The sequence below is a fragment of the Bos indicus x Bos taurus genome, chromosome 3 (genome assembly GCF_003369695.1).
Source record: "Bos indicus x Bos taurus breed Angus x Brahman F1 hybrid chromosome 3, Bos_hybrid_MaternalHap_v2.0, whole genome shotgun sequence".
Taxonomy (NCBI): Eukaryota; Metazoa; Chordata; class Mammalia; order Artiodactyla; family Bovidae; genus Bos; species Bos indicus x Bos taurus.
Genome location: NC_040078.1, coordinates 117568675 through 117593778, shown reverse-complemented (window position 1 = coordinate 117593778; position 25104 = coordinate 117568675). Strand labels below are relative to the sequence as shown.

The window sequence follows — 25104 nt, the reverse complement described above, 5'->3', positions numbered from 1 at the left end:
CCCCCACCCCGTCCTGTTTCAGGGAGTGGCAGCCAGGGCCTGGGGGAGGAGCCGAGGGTCACCCTCAGCCCCACTGCACCACCTGCGGTCCCCACCATCCTTGGACTGTTTCCAGGGGACGGGAAACTCTGCACTTTAGGAAAAGCCTTAAATATGATGTTAATGCTCCCTCTGGTTCTGCCTCTTTCCCTGTAGGATGGTAGGGGTGATGGTAGTTTTAGATTTCTTAAAGGAAAAAAATGCCCTTCCCACCCTGAGAATGTGTTCCCCCCCACCCAGGGATCTGTGTCCCATAGACTCACTCTATGAGACTTAGAGTCTGCAAATTAGAACTGCACAGGAATTCCGTCTTTGTACATGTTTGGGAGTGGGCAAAGGTATCAATGGAATAAAAAAATAGAAATTCCTATAGAAATTGCAGCTTTGCTGTGGTACATATACACAGTGGAATATTACTCAGCTATTTAAAGGAATGCATTTGAATCAGTTCTAATGAGGTGGATGAAACTGGAGCCTATTATACAGAGTGAAGTAAGTCAGAAAGAAAAACACCAATACAGTATAATAATGCATATATGTGGAATTTAGAAAGATGATGACCTTACATGCGAGACAGCAAAAGAGACACAGATGTAAAGAACAGACTTTTGGACTCTGTGAGAGAAGGCGAGGGTGGGATGATTCGAGAGAATAACATTGAAACATGTATATTACCATATGTGAAATAGATTGCCAGTCCAGGTTCAATGCATGAGACAGGGCGCTCAGGGCCGGTGCACTGGGATGACCCTGAGGGATGGGATGGGGAGAGAGGTGGGAGGGGGGTTCAGGATGGGGAACACATGTACACCCATTGCTGATTCATGCCAATGTATGGCAAAAACCACCACAGTATTGTAATTAACCTCCAATTAAAATAAATTAATTTACAAAAAGAAAAAGAAATTGCAGCTTTGCAAGAAGACATGTGAGAAATACTGGTTTATATTATATGCATTCAATAAAGTATATGAACTTATTCCATTGACAACCATTCAGTAGTTTTGTCACAAACAAAGGCATTTGCTCCAATATTTGTAGATGGTGTTGCTGGAAGGCCTTCAGAGAATTCAGGATTTCTTGGGTGGCTTCTCACTTCTGGCCCCACAGGCACATCTATTAGAAAGCCAGGCACTGAAACTTTGTACTGACATGCGAGTGTGCTGGGTGTGCGCTTCAGCATTAAATATTAACAGTTTTGTTCTGTTTCATTTTGGGGGGGGGAGACTTTGAGACCGTGAGATGCCGAGTGTGGGGTGTTTTCATTGATGAAACCCGCAGTCTGGGGGCAGAGAGGGGCATCTGTCCTCAGCCTGTGCAGCTCTGTGAGTGGTACCTTCATGATTCTGAAGAGGCTTGTCCTTACCCAGCATCGCATTCACTTCCCATGGTCCAGCTGGTCAGCCCGTGCGGCTGGGGGCTCACCAGGCACTCACAGCCTGGGCTTAGGGCCAGGCTGGACCCCTTTCCCCCTGGGCACGGAGCCATCTTCACAGCCACACGTTTTGCATCGAGGTCCTTCCTGTTTCTGATGATTAGCTGGAAGGGTACTGAGCTATGGCTCTGTCTTTTCCCTGAGATGGGCGCCCCTTAGGCATTTCCTGCGGGGGTCTGGCTGTGAGCGAAGCCCGGGGCAATGCGCGCAGCTGCCTCTCTTGAACCAGGAGCTCATCACAGAGCTCTCCCTTCCCTGGATGGCGGCAGGGGCCCGAAGGCGGCTGGGCTGTCCAGGAGCTTCTGGGAGCCTCAGCCTCCTTGGCTGAGAGCTGGGGTGAATGCACGAGTGTCCTCAGGGCCTGCTGTGAGTGAGGTGCAGCCCCAGAGGGTGCTACACAGAGCTGTGAGCGAGGCCGGCTGGCCTGCCTTCCGGGTCATCATGTCGTCGGGGGGAGGGGCCCTCAGACCTGCCTGAAGACAGAGGCCCTGGGCTGTGGAGGCCATGACCGAGCACAGTCAGAGCCCCGGCCAGACCCAGCCGCACGTCTGCTCGGCAAAGATGGTCCTCACACAGCCCGCTGTGGCTCTGGAGGAGGCCCATCTCGGGGCCTTTAGACACGCATCCCTCAGAGCCTCAGTTTGCTGCTCTGTACAATGGGCACAATGACAGCTGCCAGCCCCGAGCCCTCGTCTGGGATCCCACTTGTTAGGGGTTCGGTGGCGGGTAAGGGCCACCCCAGAGGGAGGCCTGCTGCCTGGGACCTCCACTTCTGGGTTGCTGGCCTGTGCCCTGCTCAGGTGAGGCCGGCTGCTCCCAGGACCACATCTGCTGTTAGTCCCGTCCTGCGCCCTGGGAAGGTGAGCCTCAGGCTCTGTCACCTTAGGCGATACCGGGGACAGCGGGGACAGAGGGACCAGGTTTGGGTCACACGATCCTTCGGATAGTCTCGTGATACGGTTCCAGCTCACAGTAGGGAGCCTTGGCCCTTGTGCGGTCAGCAGTGAGGACCAGAGCCTTTGCCATGTGAAAAACAGTTATTTTCCCAAGCAGTGAGCAATCCTCATGATGTCACGGACCCGCCAGAGGACCCAAATCAGATCTGTTCCGCTGCCGAGTGGCCTCTGTACGCTCTCTGGAGGTGACGACTCAGCCCAGCCCCAGGGCGGGAGCGTGCAGAGAGCTGGGGCCTCCATGTGGGGCTCCCTGTGTGCTTCTGGGGGTTCACAGCTCCACAAGAGCCCCAAAGGAGGGGAGGGGAGCTTAACAAAGCATTACACAGGCCAAGGACCCCCCCACATAGGGCTCTGGGGGCCCTGTGTGCCCCTCCCTGGCAGCAGTGTCCTGTGGGTACAGAAAGGGGGGCGGCGTCTGTGGGCAAGGTAACGGATCCCAGGGCTGAGGCACTGGGGTGGCCGCAGGCGGGGGCCGGGCGGTGTGTGGGGTGGCCCCCAACCCACCCTGTGCCTTCAGGCCTGGTGGAAATCCAAGCCTCATTCCTGGGCCCTCAGGTCACGGCCTTGGCCCTGGCTTCCCGGCGGTCTGATGCAGCCAAGCTGTTCCCACTCGCTTCTCTTCCTGCAGAGGAAGGACCTCTGCCGATGAAGTCATGGGAAGCCCAGCTCCCTCTGCCCCCAGAACCGCGGGAGCCTCAGCAGCCTGTGGAGCGGCCTCCGGGGGGGTGTGGGGGGTGGCGGGCAGCCTGCCTTTGCCATATGCCCAACATCACCCAGCTCTCAAATCATGTAGTTGCCCCCACTGTGCAGATGAGGAAACAGACTAAGCCTTGGGGTTGGCCTGAGGTCATGGAGCCCCCAGGTGCCCTCTCCCTCCCCAGCTCCCTCTCTGGGCTCTGCCTCTGCTCTGCTTGGTCCTGGAGGCAGAGGGGTGCTAACTCCTCCCTGTTGGTGGTCCTGGGAGCCCCTTGAGCCCCCCGTTCAGTCGCCTCAGCCAGCCCACACCTCAGATGCAGCCCCCCGTCAAGTTCTTCCATCATTGAATTTGAGGGGCCAGATCCAGGCACCCTGAGGCAGCTCAGGCAGTCCGGCCCCCCAAAGTGGAGCCCCAGGCCCTGCAGGGGGGTGTGCTCCCCCAACCCCAGGTACTGAGCCCCGTGCAGGCGGGCGGAGCAGAGAGCAGGCGTTCACCTGGGACATTTTCAACTACGTGTATTTGATCAGAAAAAAACTCCAGTGTGACATGCTGAGTCTTTGAAATAGCACCTTTGATCAGCATCTAAAAAATATTCCAGGTGATTTTCTTACAGAAAGCGGGGAGGATCCCAGAGACCTCCGTCTTCAGTTTCACCCGCCCCATCCACCATCTGACTGACCAAGTGTCCTGAGGGCTGCGGCTCGTATTCCTCTGGGACCAGACCCTCAGCACGCCCCACTCTGTCTGGATCCTGGGACCCACTCAGGTCTCTCAGAAGAGATGGGCAGGAGTCAGTCTGGGAGCAAAGTGGCCCTGGGTCTATGGGAGCCAGAGGGACCCGGGACACGATGCTCAGAATCAGCAATGTCGGGGGCCCTGCGGTCCCCGAGGGACTCTTGGAGGAGCCCACGGGCTGGCCCTGGAGAGGAAACCCAGGTTTGGAGGGTGTCGGGAGCTGCCCGAGGGCTCAGCAGGTCAGCGCCGGGGATACAGCCAGGCTGGGCACCCCCACCAAGCCTGTGTCGAGGCGGGAGGGCCCGGTGAGGGGCCTCCATCATCCCAGTGGCCACAGACGCGGTGCCTCATTCAGGATGGGTGAGGAGGAGCAGGGGCCTGAACCTGCCCTGCAAGGGGCCCCAGTGCTTCCTGGGGGACTCTGGGCAGTCCACGTGCTGGGCCTCCTTGCCCAGCAGGCCGCCTGAGGGCAAGTCACTGGAGCACCCAGGAGCTATCCCCAGAACACCAGGACACCAGCCCCAGGACACCAGCCCCGCCAGCTCCCCTCTGGGGACCTTCCTCCTGACGAAGCACCTTCATTTAGGTCCTGGTGATAAAGAACCTGCCTGCCAACGCAGAAGATGTAAGAGACAAGGGTTCGATCCCTGGGTCAGGAAGATCCCCCAGAGGAGGAGATGGCCACCCACTCCAATATTCTCGCCTGGAGGAGCCTATGGACGGAGGAACCTGGCAGGCTAGTCCAGGGGGTGGCAAACAGTCGGACATGACTTAAGCAACTTAGCACACACCCCAAGAAAGGGGGGAGCCCAGGCCCTTCTTGACCCCCTCTCTGGGCAGCCTTGCCGCCCTCTCTGCCCCCCGCGCCCCAGCAAGCAGAAGGCCTGTCTCTCCCAGCCCCCACACCTCACCTCCTTCCTTCTTTGTTTCTGCGGGCATTGGCCTCCTGGGGGGCTGACCCGGAACAAGCTGGTCCTTCTATTTCCCCAGAAGCAGCCTTTGGAAACCAGGTGCCAGTGTGAGCCTGGGGGCCGGGAGACCCCTCCCAAGCCAACCCTGTGTGCCTGAGACTGGGGCGGGGGGGGTGGCCGGGCGGGTCACACAGCTGTGAGATAGCAGCAGGCCCCCCACGGCGGGCGCTGACCCCACCTCAGGGCCCTCTGTTTGGTGCCACCCGCCCTCGGCAGCCTCCCAGCTTCCAGGGCCCCTGCTGGCCCCCTCATCTGTGTGGCTCCCTCCGACCGCCACCCGAGGGACACACGGAGCGGCCGGTCCTCAGACAGATCACGAGTTCTCACGCTGCTCCCCGGGGCCCGGCTCCCTGCTCTGAGGTCTCGGACGCCCCACGGCAGGAGCACAGCTTCTCCCCATCCTTCCAGGCCTGCAGAGGCCCAGCCCCTGTCGCTGGTCAGCTCTGAGTTTGGAGTGGTGGCTGCGGAGACGAAGACTCTGCCCCTGTCGTCCCCGGTGGCCCCAGCCCAGCCTGGACCCAGAGGGGCCGGTGACGCTGAGCCGTCAGACAAACCAGACTGGAAGGGGGCCGTGCCCCTGGGGTGGGGGCACCACCAGCCCGCTCCAGGGGCGCCGCGGGGTGGCTCAGGGCTCGGGGGCAGGCCCGAAGGGCTGGGTCCACTTGGAGACGTCCAGGAAGACGGCGGACGCGCCGTGGTAGAGCCAGAGGCGGGGCATGGCGCCGAGGCGGACCCAGGCGTCCCGGCCGCGGTCGTAGGCCTCCATCTCCACGCGGTAGTCCCCGGCCATGCCCTGCCAGCGGCCGCCCGTGGCGTAGAGCGCGTCCCCCAGCGGCACCAGCGCCCCGTTCTCGTGCAGGCTGTGCAGGGGCTGCACCTGCAGACGATCTGCTCTCAGCGCCCGGGCCTCAGGGTGGGGGCACCTCACCCCACCCCCCATCCAGGTGCCCCACCTGCCTCCTCTCAGTGCCTGGGCCTCAGGGTGGGGGCACCTCGCCCCACCCCCCATCCAGGTGCCCCACCTGCCTCCTGGGGCCTCAGCCCTGACCCCGCTGCCCCTGGGGGACCCCTGAGATTCTTCCTTCACAGGGAGACCCCGCTCCTCCGGGGATAACGTTCCCAGCCGCCCCTTGCTCTCCGGGTTTGCCCACATCTGAGCCTAGGGCATCGAGGGGGGCCCGGGCCTCGCTCCCAAGATGCAGGCTGGGCCTCTGACTCTCTGTCTGTCTCGAGGACACAGTGTGGCCTCTGCCCTGACGGATGCCCCGGGGGACTCATTGCTCTGCCCTCAACTCAGCCCGGGTCCTCAGGGGTGCCCTGGCCGGGGGCTAGCAGGCTGAGGGCTCATAGCTTTCCCCAGGCCAGGCGGAGAGAGGTGTGCGCCCGTCCCGAAGAGCCTGGGAGGGCAGGAAGGGGAGGCCCCCCCCAGGTGGAGACGGGAACAGGCGGCAGACCTCCAGGCCTGCAGAGGACAACGTCCAGCCCTGCGGCCGGGAGCCCGGGCCAGCCCCAGGCGGCGGGCCCCAGGGACAGAGCCTGGCAGGGCCGGCCCTGCACCTGCTGTGCTCCTGTCATGGGGGCCTCCGGTCAGCTGAGCACTGACGCCAGGGGACAGCTGCGGTCAGCGGATCACAGAGGCCCCCTGTTGCCCGGCTGGCCCAGCTAGCAGAGGCCGCTGTGGGCTCTGGGCACTGTCCCTCCTCCTTCTCGGGAAGAAACGCAGAGAGAGGCCAGGGCTTTGGTGCCCCCACAAGCCCCCGGCCCCTGCCCTGGAATGGTGGAGGAGGGGACAGTAGAAGGAATGGGGGTGCGTTTGGGGGGCCAAGGGCTGGCTCCTTGCCCCTGAAACAGCTCAAGAACCCCCTCCCTGGCTTGATCATCCCAGGGGGAGGGGACTCAGTCCTCGTGGGCCTGGTCTGCAGCAGGGAGGAGGAGCTCTCTCTGAGCTCACCGGCCCTGGAGCGCCCCTGGCCGAGCCTGGTTCTGCTCCCTTGAGGAGGAGGACAGGTTTCTCTGTGTGTTGGGGACAGAGCATCCGCAGTGACCAGCGGCCCCAGGTCCTCGGGAGTGGGGTGCTCTGGGCCCTTGCGTCTGCAGGCCCCGTCCCCTGCCCCCTGCCCCGGGGGGCCCACAGCCCAGGCCTGCTCTCTCCGGGGTGGGGCTGGCTCACCTTCTGCCACAGGTTGGCCCCGGGGTCATACACGTAGACCTTCTTGGTGTTGTCCCCTACCAGGTAGAGTGCCCCGTGCAGGGCGGCGCAGCGTGGAGACGACAGGTACTTGGGGAGGAAGGGTGAGGCGATCACGCTCCAGGCGTCTGCGGACACACGCCCGCCCGCGTCACTGGGGAGGCCCTCTGAGCCTCCTGCCCTGCCGTGCGGGTGGGGGCGCCCCACTGAGCCCCACTCCTGCTCGGGGGGAGGGCAGGGTCCCCAGGAGCCTCATTCTCGGGTCCTCAGGAGGGGCTACGAGGCATCCAGAGGCCTTGGCCTGAGTGGGCGCCCCGGGCCTCTGCCTCCATCCTGCTGGCCCCTCGGTCCGGTACCCGGGGCCCCCACCCGACCCTGGGCCTGGTCCGTCTCATGGGATCCTCAGCCTCACTGTCCAGAGGATGGACCGGAGGGGCTGCCCCAAGGGAGAGACAGAGAGTTGGCTCCTTCCCCCTGAAACAGCTCAAGAACCCCATCCCCGGCTTGATCACCCCCAGAGGCCAGGGACTCACTCCCTCTCGACTCACTCCCTCTCAGGCCTGGCCCACGCCAGGAAGGAGGTGCTTTGTGCGAGCCCGGTATCCTCAGATCGGGGCCCAAGCTCTGACCCCGACCCTAGAGCCTGAGCTGGTGTCCGCCAGGCCTTGGGGGTCCAGGCCCGCTGCCCCTCCCCACAAGGCTGGCTCCAGGCAGAGCCAGCAGCCAGACAGGTTTAGGACCTGGGGCAGGGCTTCCTGGTCCCCCCACCTGCCACTGTGCCCCCAGCCCCCACACCTCTAGACTGTGGGGGGCTGTGGCTCTGTGCCGGTGAACCCTGTGGGCCCCTGCCTTCCTCCACCGCCCCATCCATCACTGGGGTAAGGGGGGCCGTGACCCTTTGTAAGAGGCCTGCGGCTGCCCGCTCCCTGACCCTGTTGGCCACACCTATCCCCGGGGCCCCCCAACCCACCCAGCGGCTGAGACGGGGTCACAGCCTTGCAGAGGGGCCCTGAGGCCACCTGTGCCCACCCTCTTGGCCCCGCGGGCCGCCCCCAGCCCCAGCCACACCCCCTGTCCCCCTCCACACCTGTGACCGGGTTGTAGCATTGCAGAGCCAGGGCATTGTACTTGCAAGCACTGGAGCCCACCAGGTAGAGCCGGCCCCCGCAGCCGGCCGCGGAGAAGTTGCTGACGTACTTGAGGGCTGGGCGGATGGGCGTCCAGGTGTCCGTGAAGGGGTCATAGCTCTCCACCTCCACCACATCCAGAGTGGTGCCTGCGGGGCCAAGGGCAGCGTTAGGGCTGCAGGGGCCTAGGACGAAGGAAGGTTCCTGAAAACACAGGGTCTGAGGCTCTGCAGAGGCTGCAGGGGCTGCCCTGGGTGCCCAGGGGGACAAGGGCAGGGGGAGGTGGGCACAGCTCGGAGAGGCAGGTACATGTGGGCATGCGTGTGTGGTCCGTGGCTTCAGTTGTGCCCGACTCTTTGAGACCCCACGGACTGCAGCACACCAGGCTTCCCTGTTTATGCGGTTTTCCAGGCAAGAATACTCAAGCGAGTTGTCATGCCCTCCTCCAGGGGATGTTTCTGACCCAGGGTTCAAACCAGCATCTCCTGCCTTGCAGGCAGATGCTCTGCCCACCGAGCCACCTGGGAAGCCTGAGAGGCAGGGATGTGCCCCATTTTACAGAGAGGGCAGCAGAGCTCAGAGAAGGGAGAGTGTCTGTCCAAGGCCACTCGCCAAGAAGTGGCATGGGAGTGGGCTCCTGGACCAGGGATGCCTGACTTCGGAGTGGGTGATGGGGCCTCCCGGTGAGGCCCAGCTGCTCTGAGCCCTTCAGAGCCCAGGGTGACTGGAGAGGTGCCTGTGGGGGTCCCGGGAGGCTGCCATCTCCAGGCCCTTCACACGGCGGAGGCCCTTCCTGGGATGGAGAAAGTCATTCTCGGGGGGACTTTTAGGCAGCCCCTCACCCAGCCCCTCCCATATGGTGCTAGTGGAAAAGAACCCGCCTGCCAATGCAGAGAGACGGGGGCTCCATCCCTGGGTTGGGAAGATCCCCTGGAGGAGGGCATGGCAACCCACTCCAGCATTCTTGCTTGGAGAGTTCCACGAACAGAGGAACCTGGCGGGCTGCAGTCCTTGGGGTCGCAGAGTCGGACACGACCGAGCGACTTAGCACGCACGCAGTGTCCCAGCCCTGGACCGCCTGGGTGTGATGGTGACGCACACCAGCGTGGGTGGGCACCCACCTGGAACCCACCTCGGGCTCTGAGAGCCTGGGCCCCAAGCTGCCTTGTACCCTGTGCAAGCCCTCTGTCCTCGGGTGGGGGACACGGAAGCCACTGAGGGAAAGGGGGTCCCCGGGACAGGTGGGGCTCCGGGGATGGCGCTAGGGCCAGCTGTCACCTCCGGAGGCCGTGGGACACTCGCTCAGCCGCCTGCTGCGTCGTTCACTATTCATCTGTCAGCATCCCCGGGGCGACTCCTCGCAGTGCCTCTGGGGTGCAGGGGGGACACGGTGGGCCCTGAGCTCAGGCCGGGGGTGTCTGGAGGCCAGGTGACAGCGAAAGGGTGCCCCGTGGGTCCCCTCGCCCCAGGGACGTCACCGAGGAGGTGACCCCGAGCTGAGGGCCGAGCCCTGGTCCTGGGGTGAGCGTGGCCACCCCCATCGGCAGCTGAGATCCCGGCTCTTCACGGGGTTGGGGGACTGACTCCTTGTCCTGTTCTCTGCGTCCCAGAAAACATGGAAGCAGCCTGGAGCTGGGCCCTGAGACTCCTGCCTGAGCCGCACCCGAGGATGCCCGGGGGCGGGGCGCGGCGGCAGGGGGTGGGGCGCGGGGAGGGGCCTTACCGCCGACCGCGTAGATCTCCCCGTTGAGCGCGGCGCTGGCGTGGTTGGTGCGGGCCTTCAGCATGGGCGCCACCGGCCTCCAGGCGGCCTCCTTCAGGGGGAAGCACCAGGCCTGCGTGGTGGACCACGCGTCCGTCCTGGAACCCCGAGAGCCCCCTACGAGAGAGGCTCTGTCTACGCGGGCGCCCACTGGCCTGGGACCTCCGGGCGGGCGGGGAGTGAGCACCAGGGCTCCTGCCCCTTCCTCGGTGCCAGGCCTCCGTCCTGCGGGACCCTGGGTAGGGGGGTGGTGACCGCGGTGGCACAGTCTAGCCCTGTGACCTGCAGAGACCCCTCCACACCACATAAACAAGCGGGACAGCCTCTCAGACTTCCATCAGTGAAAGCTTTTTTCTCAACCAATCCTCCTGAGGACTGCACCCCCCCCCCAACTTCCAAGATATAAGAGCAGAGGGACACCCCCCTCCTTCACATGCTTCCTCCTGGGGAGACCCTGGCTGCAGGACAGAGCCCGTGACGCTCCCCTGTGCCCGCGTGTGGACCCGTGGACTTGACATGACATTTCCTTGTTTCTGTAGGATGGAAAGGTCTGGGAGAGTCTTGACCAAACGGCCAGTGATCCGAGCATGGCATTCAGGGCTCAGCCTCGGGGCTCAGGACACGGCCCCCGCCCTCCCACCCCCCCCCCCGGCCCTCCCAACCCACCCCCCCCCCCCCCCCCCCCCCCCCCCCCCCCCCCCCCCCCCCCCCACCCCCCCCCCCCCCCCCCCCCCCCCCCCCACCCACCTGTCACGTAGACGTCGTTGTTGAGCGCCGCCAGCGAGAAGCCCCACTTGTGGTGGTCTGGGAAGTCTGGGAGGGCCATCCACCTCTCTGGCAGAAGACAGGGGAGTGTCAGGGTGGCGGGGCTTACTGTGGGGGCCCCCTTCCTGCTCTGCGCCTTTCCGCTTGAGGGGGGCAGAAATGTCCCCTCACCGGTGGGGGGCAGAGGCTGGACTCAGCTGGGTGCAGAGGTGGGGAAGGATACCCAGTGGTGTGGGTTCAAAGTGGCCCCGGATGCCCCAGCTGCCCCGGGCTTGGCTCCAGGGGGTCCCTGGCTCCCCATGTCACCCTTGGGGCCTGGCACCCTGGGTGTGCAGAGAAGGGGTCCAGGCTCTAGGAGCTGGCTCTCACCCTGACCCTGCAGCTGATCCTACCAACCCCGATGGACTTTTTGGCCCCTAGTCAGCTCCCACCCCAATCAGGTGGAGGAGGGGTTAAGGGGCCTGATCACTAAGCCACAGGTGGGTTATAACACAAGCATCTTTCACTCACTCGATTCTTGTCTTTTCGCTCACCCCGAGCACCTTCTGGGCCCACGGGCAGCAGGGAGGGGACCAGACGCGGCCATGCAGCTGGCAGAGTGGGTCCCAACCCCCGTGCCCCTGCTCCAGTGCCGTGGCCTCAGACAAAGCCCAGCCTCAGTTTCCTCATCTGTAGAATGGGGCTAATCTCTCTCCTGGTGGGTGGGGACTGTGGGAGATGCGGCCGTCACACGGCAGCTGCCCAGCTGACGGTGGCTGTGAGAATTAATGCCCCTGAGGTGAGACAGAGCAATGCCCACACCACTGCATGAGGCAGCAATGGATCTGCCTTCACGAAGCTACAAGAGCAAGAGACTGACTTTGAAAAAAACCAAAATGAGCAATAAAAATGGGAATGTTTAGTCCTCTCTATGGACACATTTTGGGTGTTTGTGGAAGGCTGTGGGAGAGACCGGCCTCTGGGATGTCCCCAGGAGGATTCCTGTTTACTGTTTACAGCTGTACAGTGGTTTTCAGGACATGCAGAACCCCCGCTAGGCAGGGACTGTGTGTCCCCCTGACTCACGTCTGTGTCACCCCAGGGTGGGGACACCAGGCCTTTGCCTGCCAGCCTCCCTGCCGCCGCCCTCCCCCCACCCCCGGGGTCTCAGGGACAGCTGCTCCCAATTCATCTGCTGACGTCAGCCCACAAATCCCCCCCATCAGCCCTGGCTTCCTGGAGCCTGCCAGCCGCTGACGCCACAGGGTGGTGGCCCCCTGCCCAGCAGCCCCAGGACGGCTGCCAGCAAACCAGTGCTTTCCGAAGAATTTCCCGGGGCTGGCGTGGCGCCCCTCCCCCCAGAGCCCTGCTGCCCTCTCACCCCTCCTTTCCGGTGGGGGGGGACCTGTGAAGGGGCTCCTGGGCAGGAGAGGCAGGCCTGGCCCCCTTTCTTCACACTGACTCCTCATTACAAAGGCCATTTCACAGATGAGGAAACTGAGGCTCAAGGAGGCAAAGTGACCTGCTCAAAGGCGGGAATCGGGACCCCACTGGGCCCACCCTGATCCTGAGCTGTTGCACCCCAGGCTGTCCGCACCCCCAGCTCCCTGTGCTCCTCAGGACTGAGGCCCCGTTAGGCAGACAGAGGAAAAGCGCCAAGGGGAAGCAGCTGCCAGCTGGCCCTCCCGCCCAGGCCAGTGGCCACTTTGCCACACCAGGCAGTCTGGGCAGGGGACGCTTTCCCCAGGCCCCAGCGCGTGGAACCCCAGAGTTAGGGCTGCGGCTGGAGGCAGAGGGGTTCGCAGGGCCCCCCCGCAGTCCACCTCCCTCCCCTGCTGGGGCCTGGGCTCCTCTGCAACCTCCCCACCTCAAGGACGGAGGGCGCCCTGCGTCGGGGCTGTGGGGCCCTCAGGGTACTCACTGGCCTTGGTGTGGTAGAAGGCGAAGTTCCCGGCCAGGGGGGCGAGCTCCTCAGCTCCCTCCTCCTCCTCCTCCAGCGCCCGCCCGCCCACCACCACCAGGACCTCCTCCAGCTTCTGCGGGAGGGCCAGCAGTGCCTGTGGGGCCAGGGGGCTGGGGTTAGGGGCAGGCCCTATCCTTGGTCAGAGGGGCCCGGGTGCGGAGGCTGGCCGTGGCCTGGGCATTTGGGAGCTGCTGTGGGTCCACAGTGTGGCCCTGCGTCAGTGCACATGCGTGGGGTGGGGCGAGCTGCAGCGTGTGCGTGTCTGTGTGGGCTTGTGCATGAGTGTGTGTGCATACACGTCCACATGCAATGGCTGCCATGGGCTGGTGATGGCAAGCGCTCTGAACCTGGACAGGTGGCAGCCAGGTCCTCATGGGCCTGAGCGCGAGGCCTGCTCCCTCCCAGCCACTCTCCAGCCCCTGCCCCGCCGAACAGAGTTGTTTCTGCACCACCTTTGGAACCAACCCCCAGACCCTGTCCCCAGACCCCCAGGTAGGCTCCCCACCCCCTGGGAGCCCAGCTCCCCTGTGCCAGCCGGGGTGGCCACATAGGATGGCCCTGGATGGCAGGAAATGCTGGAATGTTTCTTGCTGGGTGAGAGCTCCCTGGATCCCAGAGTCCCACTGCCTCTCTGACCCACCCTCAAGTGTCCTGACGTCCCACCTCCAGCACCTACAGGGTGACCACCTCGTGTGCGGGTGGCCAGCGGCTGCACCCTGTACCCGGCAGGCCGGTGGTGTGGATGCAGAGTGGCCAGTATTTTCCACCACACCCCCCACCGCTGGCCTGAGCCACATCTTTGTCCCCAGAGTTGGCTCCTAACAGGTTCTTCTGAGCAAAGCCCTGAGCCAGCTGCCTGGGAGCAGACAGACTTCAGCTCCTTGCCTCAGTCACACCCTGGCCTGTCAATTAAGAACTTGCCCTCTCACCAGGCCCACCGCCAGCCCAGATAGGAAATTGCATCCCATAAACGCTTGAGCAGCTTCCGAAGGTCAGGTGGTGGCCGGCTGCCACGCCTGTCCGTGCTCCTCGCCTCTGTACAAGCTGTGCGCTCTTCCTGGCTTACTTAACCCTGCCGGGCTCCTATCTTTCCTCTAAAGCCCAGCTCAGATGCTGCCTCCTCCAGGCAGCTTTCCCTGACTGCCTGCCCCTGTGAGGACACCCAAAGTCCAGCATGGCCTTTCTCATGTGCCTTGGGTGTGTTTCCAGGGGGTTTTCCCGCCAAGCTGTGGGCTAGGGATGACCACTTCTGGGTCCCCTGTCCTCGCGGGCAGGAAGTGGCACACACAGGGGCGCAGTCTGTACTTGGGAAGTGAACCGACCCCAGGGAGGCGGGGTTGCACACTCCATCCCGTCTGTCCCCGTGCGGGTGGAGTTTCGGGGCTCCTCTCCCTGCTCCCCACCTGTCACTCACCCCCTCGTGGCCCTGGGCCAAGGCCTCCCGACAGGCCTCCGACTCCCGGATCAGCGGCTCCGAGGCCAGCAGCTGCTGCACGTGGGGCCTGGGCACGGCGTCCAGGTGCACCAGGCCGAGCAGCTCGGGCAGGTGGGCGGCCCGGACCTGGGGGTCATGGCGTACCCAGCGCAGCAGCGCCTCCAGCCGGCTCTGCTCCGGCTGCACCTGCAGCAGGTCGCTGGCCAGGCAGGCGGCCAGCCGCTCCTGGGACAGCTGCAGGAACTCGTCCTCCCGGGCCACGGCCTCGAAGTTCTCCCGCAGGAAGGCCCAGGCCTTGGCGGCCACGCCCAGCAGCCCCTGCTGTTCCCCAAACTCGCAGATGCCCAGACAGTTGGAGGCGTCGAGCTGCTGCTGCAGGTAGCGGCCGCAGACCTTCTGCACCGCGGGGAAGTGCAGGCGTGCGGCCGTGCGGGTCAGCGCCTCCACGTTGCCCTGGGTGACGGTCAGCCGGCCCGTGTACACGAAGTCCACCAGCTGCGCCACCACAGCGGGCTCCACGTCCCGCAACTCCACGCGCGCCGAGAAGCTCTCCGCGAAGTCTCCCGCGAACATGGCGTGGAAGTAGGGGCTGCTCAGGGCCAGGAGCCCGCGGTGGCAGGGCAGCTCCCGGCCGCCCACCAGCAGCGTGAGGTCCACCAGCTTGGGCTGGGAGCGCAGCCGCTGCAGACCGTCCAGCACGTCCTGGGCATGCGAGGGCAGGTGGAAGTCCAGGTCGTCCACGTTCCGCACCATGACAGTGAGGTTCACCTACTCACGGGCGTCCGCGCGCGGGCTCCTGGGGAGAGGAGCCGGCAGGGTCAGCCAGGGGGACTGTCTCGTCGGCCCGAGTCACCTGTCAGGCTGACCGGTCTGAGCATCAACCACACGTGAAGTGCTTCGCCCAGCCTCTCACCTAAACCAGCCCCGAGGCCCTGGGAGCCGGAGGCGTTGTCTTTCCCAGGTGAGGCGGTTGAGGCTCAGAGAGCCTAGGCAATCAGGGCAGGATGGGCCAGCAAGAGAACCAAGCCTCAGCCCCTCTCTGCACCTCTGGACTGTGTGAAACAGAGCCACCCCCAACCCTCCTAGTGGCCTCTTCTACTCCCAGATCCCCCCTTGCTGGGAAGGGCATCCGCATCTGAATAGTTTCAGCCTCAAGGGTCCTTACTGGCCTGCGGTTACAGGGAACCTCAGCTGCCATGACCTTTCTGGGTGACCTTGAGTGAGCCACGCCCCTCTCTGGTCCCAGCCTCGTCATCTGCAGACTGAGAGGCTGGAGGTGAAAGGGCTGGGGGATCAGCCGTGCCCTCACGGTGCCCCCCTCAGACCAGGCCATCCTGGATTTTGCACAAACACTCGTCATTCAGCCCTCATGGGAACCCTGCCAGCCATCGGTCGCTGTTCCCGCCCCTTTAAAGGTGGGGAAACACAGGCAAAAAGAGGCTCAAGGCCCTCGTCCAAGACTACACAGCTCGGGGGTCCCGGACCCCTGGACCCCCCAGGTTATGACACTGGATGTAGGTTGGCGAAGACAAGCAACCACAAGAGAGCAATCTCAGTTCGAATCGCCTGATCCAGCGAACGCACTTCTGGGCTAATTTAATTATGCACGTATTTCCTTACGATCTTCTGATATTTTTGCCCTAAGAAAACCGCCCCAGAAAAAAGAAAGTTCTGCACAGCTTGTCTTCCCCTGAGTGACCACAGAGCAAGAAGCTGCACCCTGAGACGCCGTGGGTCCACCAGGGGGCGCCTTAGCAGCCAACAAAGCGAAGGCCAGTGCAAAATGCCGGGTCCACCCAGTGCCATCGAAACGACAAAGCCCCAAAGCTCCCATAAGGAGAACTTGCCCTGTGGACGCCCCAGGTCCTGTGCCGGTGGCGGGAACTTGAGCAGGGAGGCACACAGAGAACCCACCCGGAGGCCTAAGGACCTGCCTGGGCTCCGCTGGGTCAGGACGGGTCCAGGGCCCTGGTGGGCGTCCAGCCTGCCTCACCCCCTCCCTGCAAGGCCCTCTGGCTCGGGGGAAGGCAGCGCGTCCCTCCCAGGGGAGCGCAGGAGATTAGCCAGGCGGCCGCTGCCCCAGGCAGCCGGAGGCCAGTGGGCGGGAGCGCCTGGCACCTTCCCGGGGAGCCTCAGGTCATCTGCTGACACCTGCCGCCCTGCAGTCCTCACCGGGGGCCGAGGCTTCCAGGGGGCTCAGAGCCCCCTGCCCAGTGCCTGCCAGGCCAGGAGTGAGGAGGGCAGAGCGGACAGGACAACAAAGGGCCTCAGTCCAGCCCTGGCTGGGGCTGGACACCGAAGCCCTGGCTGCAGGCAGAGGTGTGGTCCAGCCTGCCCCCTGCTTCTCCAGAAAGACCTGAAGGGAAGCAGCCCCGCTGAGCCCCCACCCCAGCCCCCCGGGGCTGGGTCTAGGCTGTGTGCGGGTCTCTCCGCAAAGCACTCAGGGCTGGGATCTCCAGGCCCACTGGGCTGTCCACTGTAACTCCCCTTCCCCAGCTGGTCCCAGCCCCGGTCCTCACCTCCCCCTTCCGGCTGCCCCCAATCCTACCTCTCAGTGGGTCTTTGAGACCTTGTCTCAGAACTCAGGCTGGAGAACACGACTGCCCAGCCGGCCAAGGGGCATGGAGGATCTGCTGGGATATGACGGGGCCAGGCTGGGCTGGGCTGGGCTGGCAGCCACGTGGGGACAGAAGGGTATTTTTAGTCTCTGTCAGCATCTGGTGGTGGGGGGAGTGGCCAGTAAGGGAAGGAGAGGAGTGACAGCTCCTCTCTGCTTGTCCTCTCTGAATGACCATGCTGGCCGGGAGCCTCCTGTGACCCCTGGGCCAGGACGGACGGCAGCAAGCACCCGGCGAGTGGCACGTCTGGGCTTACCCCTTACTCCCAGTGAGGAGTGTTGGGTCTCTCACTTCTGTGTTTTCTCATTGGCAAGAGGGGCACAGTGAAGCCCGAGCTGGGGACTCAGGGGCCACACGGAGCCCTCAGTTCAGGGCCAGGGTGTCATAAGGGCCCGGCACGTACCAGCTTTCCTGTGGTTATTGACAGGGGCGCACGTGGCCTCTTATTTTCCATCACATGGGAAAAAGTGACCGTGGTGAGGAAATGGGGGTTGCTCAGCAAAGACTTTCAAAACCTGGGGTCCCTGGTGCTGGGAAGTCTTGGTGGTAAAGGAGGGGCTCAGAGAGGCGCCTCCCAGGCTGGTGACGGGGGTGCGCGGTCCCGAGGCTCTGTGTTTGTATCGTGGCCTTGGCCTTGGGCCTGCCCTGATGTCTTCGTTGGTAGTGATGCCCAGGAAGGCTAAGAAATGGGATGATCTAAAGATACAGCCGCGGAGGCTCATGGCCTCCTGGGAGGCCTGGTTCACGGCAGTCACAGGGGAACTCCTGACACCTGGATCTCTGCAGGTTCTGGAGTCACAGGCCCCGACTGAGTCTGGGGTGAGTGGAGGGCATGCAAGGGGCATCTCTGCCAGGGGCAGAGAGGGCCATCTCTCATGCCAGGGGCAGAGGGGGCATCTCTCATGCCAGGGAGCATAGGGGGGCATCTCTCATGCCAGGGGGCAGAGGGATGTTTCCAGCCCCAGGCCTACAGGCACCAGGGAGGCCCGCTGGGGGGCTCTGCCTGTCAGCCCCTCCGTCTTGTATCCGCTTGGGCCTCACCAGTACAACCAGTTTCAAGGTGTGCTGGGACGTGGAGGAGTCAGGTGGCCAAGGCTGACCGGCCTCCCAAAGCCCACTGGGGACTGGCTGGTGCTCTTACAGGACAGAGGGACCTGGGGGCACCAGGGTGACGGGCCCCACTCTTGGCAAGGTAAGGGAATTTCCCCAGGGTGTCTGGGTGTCAGGACAGCGCGGGTTTGGGACAGCTGTCTCCTCCCGGGGACGTGGCAGCTGGCCCAGCTTCCTGCTGAGGCGCTGGTTGTGAGCCGGCCCCAGTCTCTGCTCTAATGTGGGAGTGTCGTCATCACACAGACACTGCAGGGATCACCTGCCCGACCACACGCTCTCGGGGCCTCCCACACGCTGCTCACTCACAGGTGTCCTGAGTCCGAGCTTCCCTCCCCAGCCCAGTCCAGCCAGATCAGTCATATCCTAGCCCAGCTCAGCCCAGTCATAGCCCAGCTCAGCCCAGTCCAGTCATATCCCAGTTTAGCCCAGACCAGGCCAGCCCAGCCATATCCCAGTTCAGTCCAGCCCAGCTCAGCCCAGTCCAACCCAGTCATAACCCACTTCAGTCCAGCCCAGTCACATCACAGTTCAGTCCAGCCCAGTCATATCCCAATTCAGTCTAGCCCAGTTCAGCCCAGCCCAGCCCAGTCCAGACCAGTCATATCCTAGTACAGTCCAGCCCAGCTCAGCCCAGTCCAGTCATATCCCAATTTAGCCCAGCCCAGGCCAGCCCAGTCATAGCCCAACCCAGCTCAGCCCAGTCCAGCCCAGTCATATCCCAGTTCAGCCTCGCCCAGTCATAGCCCAGTCCAGCCCAAGGTCCTGCCCCTTCCCCAGAGCCCCAGGACTTCCCCCTAGGCTTCCTCAGCATCAGCCTTCCTCCCGGGGGCTTCATGGATGTCTCCAGCTCTTGCTGTGTCCAGGGCCATCCCGTTCCCCCTAGGCTTCCTCAGCGTCAGCCTTCCTCCCGGGGCTTCATGGATGTCTCCAGCTCTTGCTGTGTCCAGGGCCGTCCCGTTCCCCCTAGGCTTCCTCAGCGTCAGCCTTCCTCCCGGGGGCTTCATGGATGTCTCCAGCTCTTGCTGTGTCCAGGGCCGTCCCGTTCCCCCTAGGCTTCCTCAGCGTCAGCCTTCCTCCCGGGGGCTTCATGGATGTCTCCAGCTCTTGCTGTGTCCAGGGCCATCCCGTTCCCCCTAGGCTTCCTCAGCGTCAGCCTTCCTCCCGGGGGCTTCATGGATGTCTCCAGCTCTTGCTGTGTCCAGGGCCATCCCGTTCCCCCTAGGCTTCCTCAGCGTCAGCCTTCCTCCCGGGGGCTTCATGGATGTCTCCAGCTCTTGCTGTGTCCAGGGCCATCCCGTTCCCCCTAGGCTTCCTCAGCGTCAGCCTTCCTCCCGGGGGCTTCATGGATGTCTCCAGCTCTTGCTGTGTCCAGGGCCATCCCGTTCCCCCTAGGCTTCCTCAGCGTCAGCCTTCCTCCCGGGGGCTTCATGGATGTCTCCAGCTCTTGCTGTGTCCAGGGCCATCCCGTTCCCCCTAGGCTTCCTCAGCGTCAGCCTTCCTCCCGGGGGCTTCATGGATGTCTCCAGCTCTTGCTGTGTCCAGGGCCATCCCGTTCCCCCTAGGCTTCCTCAGCATCAGCCTTCCTCCCGGGGGCTTCATGGATGTCTCCAGCTCTTGCTGTGTCCAGGGCCATCCCGTTCCCCCTAGGCTTCCTCAGCGTCAGCCTTCCTCCCGGGGGCTTCATGGATGTCTCCAGCTCTTGCTGTGTCCAGGGCCATCCCGTTCCCCCTAGGCTTCCTCAGCGTCAGCCTTCCTCCCGGGGGCTTCATGGATGTCTCCAGCTCTTGCTGTGTCCAGGGCCATCCCGTTCCCCCTAGGCTTCCTCAGCGTCAGCCTTCCTCCCGGGGGCTTCATGGATGTCTCCAGCTCTTGCTGTGTCCAGGGCCATCCCGTTCCCCCTAGGCTTCCTCAGCGTCAGCCTTCCTCCCGGGGGCTTCATGGATGTCTCCAGCTCTTGCTGTGTCCAGGGCCATCCCGTTCCCCCTAGGCTTCCTCAGCGTCAGCCTTCCTCCCGGGGGCTTCATGGATGTCTCCAGCTCTTGCTGTGTCCAGGGCCATCCCGTTCCCCCTAGGCTTCCTCAGCGTCAGCCTTCCTCCCGGGGGCTTCATGGATGTCTCCAGCTCTTGCTGTGTCCAGGGCCATCCCGTTCCCCCTAGGCTTCCTCAGCGTCAGCCTTCCTCCCGGGGGCTTCATGGATGTCTCCAGCTCTTGCTGTGTCCAGGGCCATCCCGTTCCCCCTAGGCTTCCTCAGCGTCAGCCTTCCTCCCGGGGCTTCATGGATGTCTCCAGCTCTTGCTGTGTCCAGGGCCATCCCGTTCCCCCTAGGCTTCCTCAGCATCAGCCTTCCTCCCGGGGGCTTCATGGATGTCTCCAGCTCTTGCTGTGTCCAGGGCCATCCCGTTCCCCCTAGGCTTCCTCAGCATCAGCCTTACTCCTGGGGGCTTCATGGATGTCTCCAGCTCTTGCTGTGTCCAGGACCATCCCGTTCCCCCTAGGCTTCCTCAGCATCAGCCTTACTCCTGGGGGCTTCATGGATGTCTCCAGCTCTTGCTGTGTCCAGGGCCCTCCCGTTCCCCCTAGGCTTCCTCAGCATCAGCCTTCCTCCCGGGGCTTCATGGATGTCTCCAGCTCTTGCTGTGTCCAGGGCCATCCCGTTCCCCCTAGGCTTCCTCAGCGTCAGCCTTCCTCCCGGGGCTTCATGGATGTCTCCAGCTCTTGCTGTGTCCAGGGCCATCCCGTTACCCCTAGGCTTCCTCAGCATCAGCCTTCCTCCCGGGGGCTTCATGGATGTCTCCAGCTCTTGCTGTGTCCAGGGCCATCCCGTTCCCCCTAGGCTTCCTCAGCATCAGCCTTCCTCCCGGGGGCTTCATGGATGTCTCCAGCTCTTGCTGTGTCCAGGGCCATCCCGTTCCCCCTAGGCTTCCTCAGCGTCAGCCTTCCTCCCGGGGGCTTCATGGATGTCTCCAGCTCTTGCTGTGTCCAGGGCCATCCCGTTCCCCCTAGGCTTCCTCAGCGTCAGCCTTCCTCCCGGGGGCTTCATGGATGTCTCCAGCTCTTGCTGTGTCCAGGGCCATCCCGTTCCCCCTAGGCTTCCTCAGCGTCAGCCTTCCTCCCGGGGGCTTCATGGATGTCTCCAGCTCTTGCTGTGTCCAGGGCCATCCCGTTCCCCCTAGGCTTCCTCAGCGTCAGCCTTCCTCCCGGGGGCTTCATGGATGTCTCCAGCTCTTGCTGTGTCCAGGGCCATCCCGTTCCCCCTAGGCTTCCTCAGCGTCAGCCTTCCTCCCGGGGGCTTCATGGATGTCTCCAGCTCTTGCTGTGTCCAGGGCCATCCCGTTCCCCCTAGGCTTCCTCAGCGTCAGCCTTCCTCCCGGGGGCTTCATGGATGTCTCCAGCTCTTGCTGTGTCCAGGGCCATCCCGTTCCCCCTAGGCTTCCTCAGCGTCAGCCTTCCTCCCGGGGGCTTCATGGATGTCTCCAGCTCTTGCTGTGTCCAGGGCCATCCCGTTCCCCCTAGGCTTCCTCAGCGTCAGCCTTCCTCCCGGGGGCTTCATGGATGTCTCCAGCTCTTGCTGTGTCCAGGGCCATCCCGTTCCCCCTAGGCTTCCTCAGCGTCAGCCTTCCTCCCGGGGGCTTCATGGATGTCTCCAGCTCTTGCTGTGTCCAGGGCCATCCCGTTCCCCCTAGGCTTCCTCAGCGTCAGCCTTCCTCCCGGGGGCTTCATGGATGTCTCCAGCTCTTGCTGTGTCCAGGGCCATCCCGTTCCCCCTAGGCTTCCTCAGCATCAGCCTTCCTCCCGGGGGCTTCATGGATGTCTCCAGCTCTTGCTGTGTCCAGGGCCATCCCGTTCCCCCTAGGCTTCCTCAGCGTCAGCCTTCCTCCCAGGGCTTCATGGATGTCTCCAGCTCTTGCTGTGTCCAGGGCCATCCCGTTCCCCCTAGGCTTCCTCAGCGTCAGCCTTCCTCCCGGGGCTTCATGGATGTCTCCAGCTCTTGCTGTGTCCAGGGCCATCCCGTTCCCCCTAGGCTTCCTCAGCGTCAGCCTTCCTCCCGGGGCTTCATGGATGTCTCCAGCTCTTGCTGTGTCCAGGACCATCCCGTTCCCCCTAGGCTTCCTCAGCATCAGCCTTACTCCTGGGGGCTTCATGGATGTCTCCAGCTCTTGCTGTGTCCAGGGCCCTCCCGTTCCCCCTAGGCTTCCTCAGCATCAGCCTTCCTCCCGGGGCTTCATGGATGTCTCCAGCTCTTGCTGTGTCCAGGGCCATCCCGTTCCCCCTAGGCTTCCTCAGCGTCAGCCTTCCTCCCGGGGCTTCATGGATGTCTCCAGCTCTTGCTGTGTCCAGGGCCCTCCCGGAGAAGGCGCTGGAGGGGAAACAGAGGCATTGGTTGTGCCTCCCGACCCCAGCCCCCACTTTGTTTGCAGGCAGAGCACGAAGGGTTAATGCACCCCTGACTTGGGCTGCAGGAGACAGGACAGGCGATGCTGATGACAGGCCAGGGTCACGGGCAGCTCCCCGCCCGCCGTCTTGTGTACAGCACAGGGCGCCAAGAATGGACGCCCTACGGGGACCCAGCGCCTCAGATGACAGGTCAGTTTGGGAAACTCGAAACCAGGGGCTCAACAGATCCTCATCGTCGGATTGCTCCCCAGTGGGGCAATTTTTAAAAATACACTGCCTGTTTCTTTTTAGGATGATAAAAATAACACATGTTCATGGTGGGAGATTTGGAAAACACAGAAAGACACGAAGCAGAAAACTGCCAACAGACAATCCCCACGAGCACACGGGTGTCAGGACCGTGGCGAGGCCTGTGTTCTGTTTCATCACAGTACTCTGTGGCAAGCATTTCTGATGTGATGAGGCATTTCTGATGTGATGAGTCTTTGGACCATGTGATTTTTAATTCCACCATAATGGGGACACATCATGCTTTAAGAAGGTGGAAGTGACACCCGATCACTTCTAGTAATGGACGTGCAGGTTGGGAGCCATGCGGACTGTGGTGACACAGGCGTCACCTCTGTGCCTTGCCCCGGAACAGATGGGGAGTGTGAGATGACCGCGGTAAAGCACACAATCATCTTTACAGCCTGATGCGTGGACAGAGGGTCGTCCAGCTCGGGTGACCGAGGCACTTACCTGCAGGAGGTAAGACTGCCCCCTACGCTCAGCGTGGCCCCGTCATGCTGTGGGGTCCTGCACAACCAGACCCGCCCACCCCCTCAGCGGGTGTTTCATGGATTTACTTGCTCAAAGCATCTCTTATTCCGTCTGGGATTTATCTGGGGCATAGGGTGCCGTAAGGTCATACATATTCTTCCCCAAATAGTTTCCAACACTCTCAGTACTATTATTAACAATCCCTTCTTTCCCCCACAGATTTGCTGCAGCATCTCTATTGCAAAAGGGCAATGTTTTCTGTGTGAAGTGTCTCTTCTGCTGATTTGAATGACCATATTCTAGGGTCAGAACAACCCTAGTTCCATCAATGGACTCAGTTCAGTTCAGTCGCTCACTCGCGTCCGACTCTTTGCGACCCCATGAACCGCAGCACGCCAGGCCTCCCTGTCCATCACCAACTCCCGGAGTCCACCCAAACCCACGTCCATTGAGTCAGTGATGCCATCCAACCATCTCATCTTCTGTCGTCCCCTTCTCCTCCTACCCTCAATCTTTCCCAGCATCAGGGTCTTTTCAAATGAGTCAGCTTTCCACATCAGGTGGCCACAGTATTGGAGTTTCAGCTTCAGCATCAGTCTTACCAGTGAACACCCAGGACTGATCTTTAGGATGGACTGGTTGGATCCCCTTGCAGTCCAAGGGACTCTCAAGAGTCTTCTCCAACACCACAGTTCAAAAGCATCGATTCTTCGGTGCTCAACTTTCTTTATAGTCCAACTCTCACATCCACACATGACCACTGGAAAAACCATAACCTTGACTAGATGGACTTTTGTTGACAAAATAATGTCTCTGCTTTTTAATATGCTGTCTAGGTTGGTCATAACTTTCCTTCCAAGGAGTAAGTGTCTTTTAATTTCATGGCTGCAATCACCATCTGCGGTGATCTTGGAGCCCAGAAAAATAGTCAGCCACTGTTTCCCCATCTATTTCCCATGAAGTGATGGGACAGGAAGCCATGATCTTAGTTTTCTGAATGTTGAGCTTAAGCTAACTTTTTCACTCTCCTCTTTCACTTTCATCAAGAGGCTCTTTAGTTCTTCTTCACTTTCTGCCATAAGGTGTCATCTGCATATCTGAGGTTATTGATATTTCTCCCGGCAATCTTGATTCCAGCTTGTGCTTCATCCAGCCCAGTGTTACTCATGATGTACTCTGCATATAAGTTAATAAGCAGGGTGACAATATACAGCCTTGATGTACTCCTTTTCCTATTTGGAACCAGTCTGTTGTTCCATGTCCAGTTCTAACTATTGCTTCCTGACCTGCATATAGGTTTCTCAAGAGGCAGGTCAGGTGGTCTGGTATTCCCATCTCTTTCAGAATTTTCCACAGTTTATTGTGATCCATACAGTCAAAGGCTTTGGCATAGTCAATAAAGCAGAAATAGATGTTTTTCTGGAACTCTCTTGCTTTTTCAATGATCCAGCAGATGTGGGCAATTTGATCTCTGGTTCCTCTGCTTTTTCTAAAACCAGCTTGAGCATTCGGAAGTTCACGGTTCACATATTGCTGAAGCCTGGCTTGGAGAATTTTGAGCATCTCTTTACTATCGTGTGAGATGAGTGCAATTGTGCGATAGTTTGAGCATTCTTTGGCATTTCCTTTCTTTGGGATTGGAATGAAAACTGACCTTTTCCAGTCCTGTGGCCACTGCTGAGTTTTCCAAATTTGCTGGCATATTGAGTGTAGCACTTTCACAGCATCATCTTTCAGGATTTGAAATTGCTCCACTGGAATTCCATCACCTCCACTAGCTTTGTTCATAGTGATGCTTCCTAAGGCCCACTTGACTTTGCATTCCAGGATGTCTGGCTCTAGCTGAGTGATCATACTATTGTGATTATCTGGGTCGTGAAGATCTTTTTTGTACAGTTCTTCTGTGTATTCTCACCACCTCTTCTTAGTATCTTCTGCTTCTGTTAGGTCCATACCATCTCTGTCCTTTATCGAGTCCATGTTTGCACGAAATGTTCCCTTGGTATCTCTAATTTTCTTGAAGAGATCCCTAGTCCATCAATGGACTGTTACTCTATACTTATGATCTCTTCATACCTGCAATGTAAGCCTCTTCATCACTCTCCTATATAAAATCTTCTAGTCTGTTGTATTAGCTAGCTCCTGCTGCGTAACAAATGACCCCAA

General features: G+C 61.6%; 1 protein-coding gene across 1 annotated transcript; it reads right to left on the bottom strand.

The window, feature by feature from the left end:
- Window positions 1-3622: 3622 nt before the first annotated feature.
- Window positions 3623-16715, bottom strand: KLHL30 (kelch like family member 30). Its single transcript, XM_027538078.1, has 8 exons — window positions 16601-16715; window positions 14032-14848; window positions 12576-12711; window positions 10658-10744; window positions 9872-10027; window positions 8109-8297; window positions 7004-7149; window positions 3623-5710 (listed from the first exon to the last, which is right to left on the bottom strand). Exons 2-8 carry the CDS (start codon window positions 14803-14805, stop codon window positions 5459-5461), a joined length of 1740 nt encoding a protein of 579 aa, XP_027393879.1. The 5' UTR covers window positions 14806-14848; window positions 16601-16715; the 3' UTR covers window positions 3623-5458.
- Between the last annotated feature and the right edge of the window lie 8389 nt (window positions 16716-25104).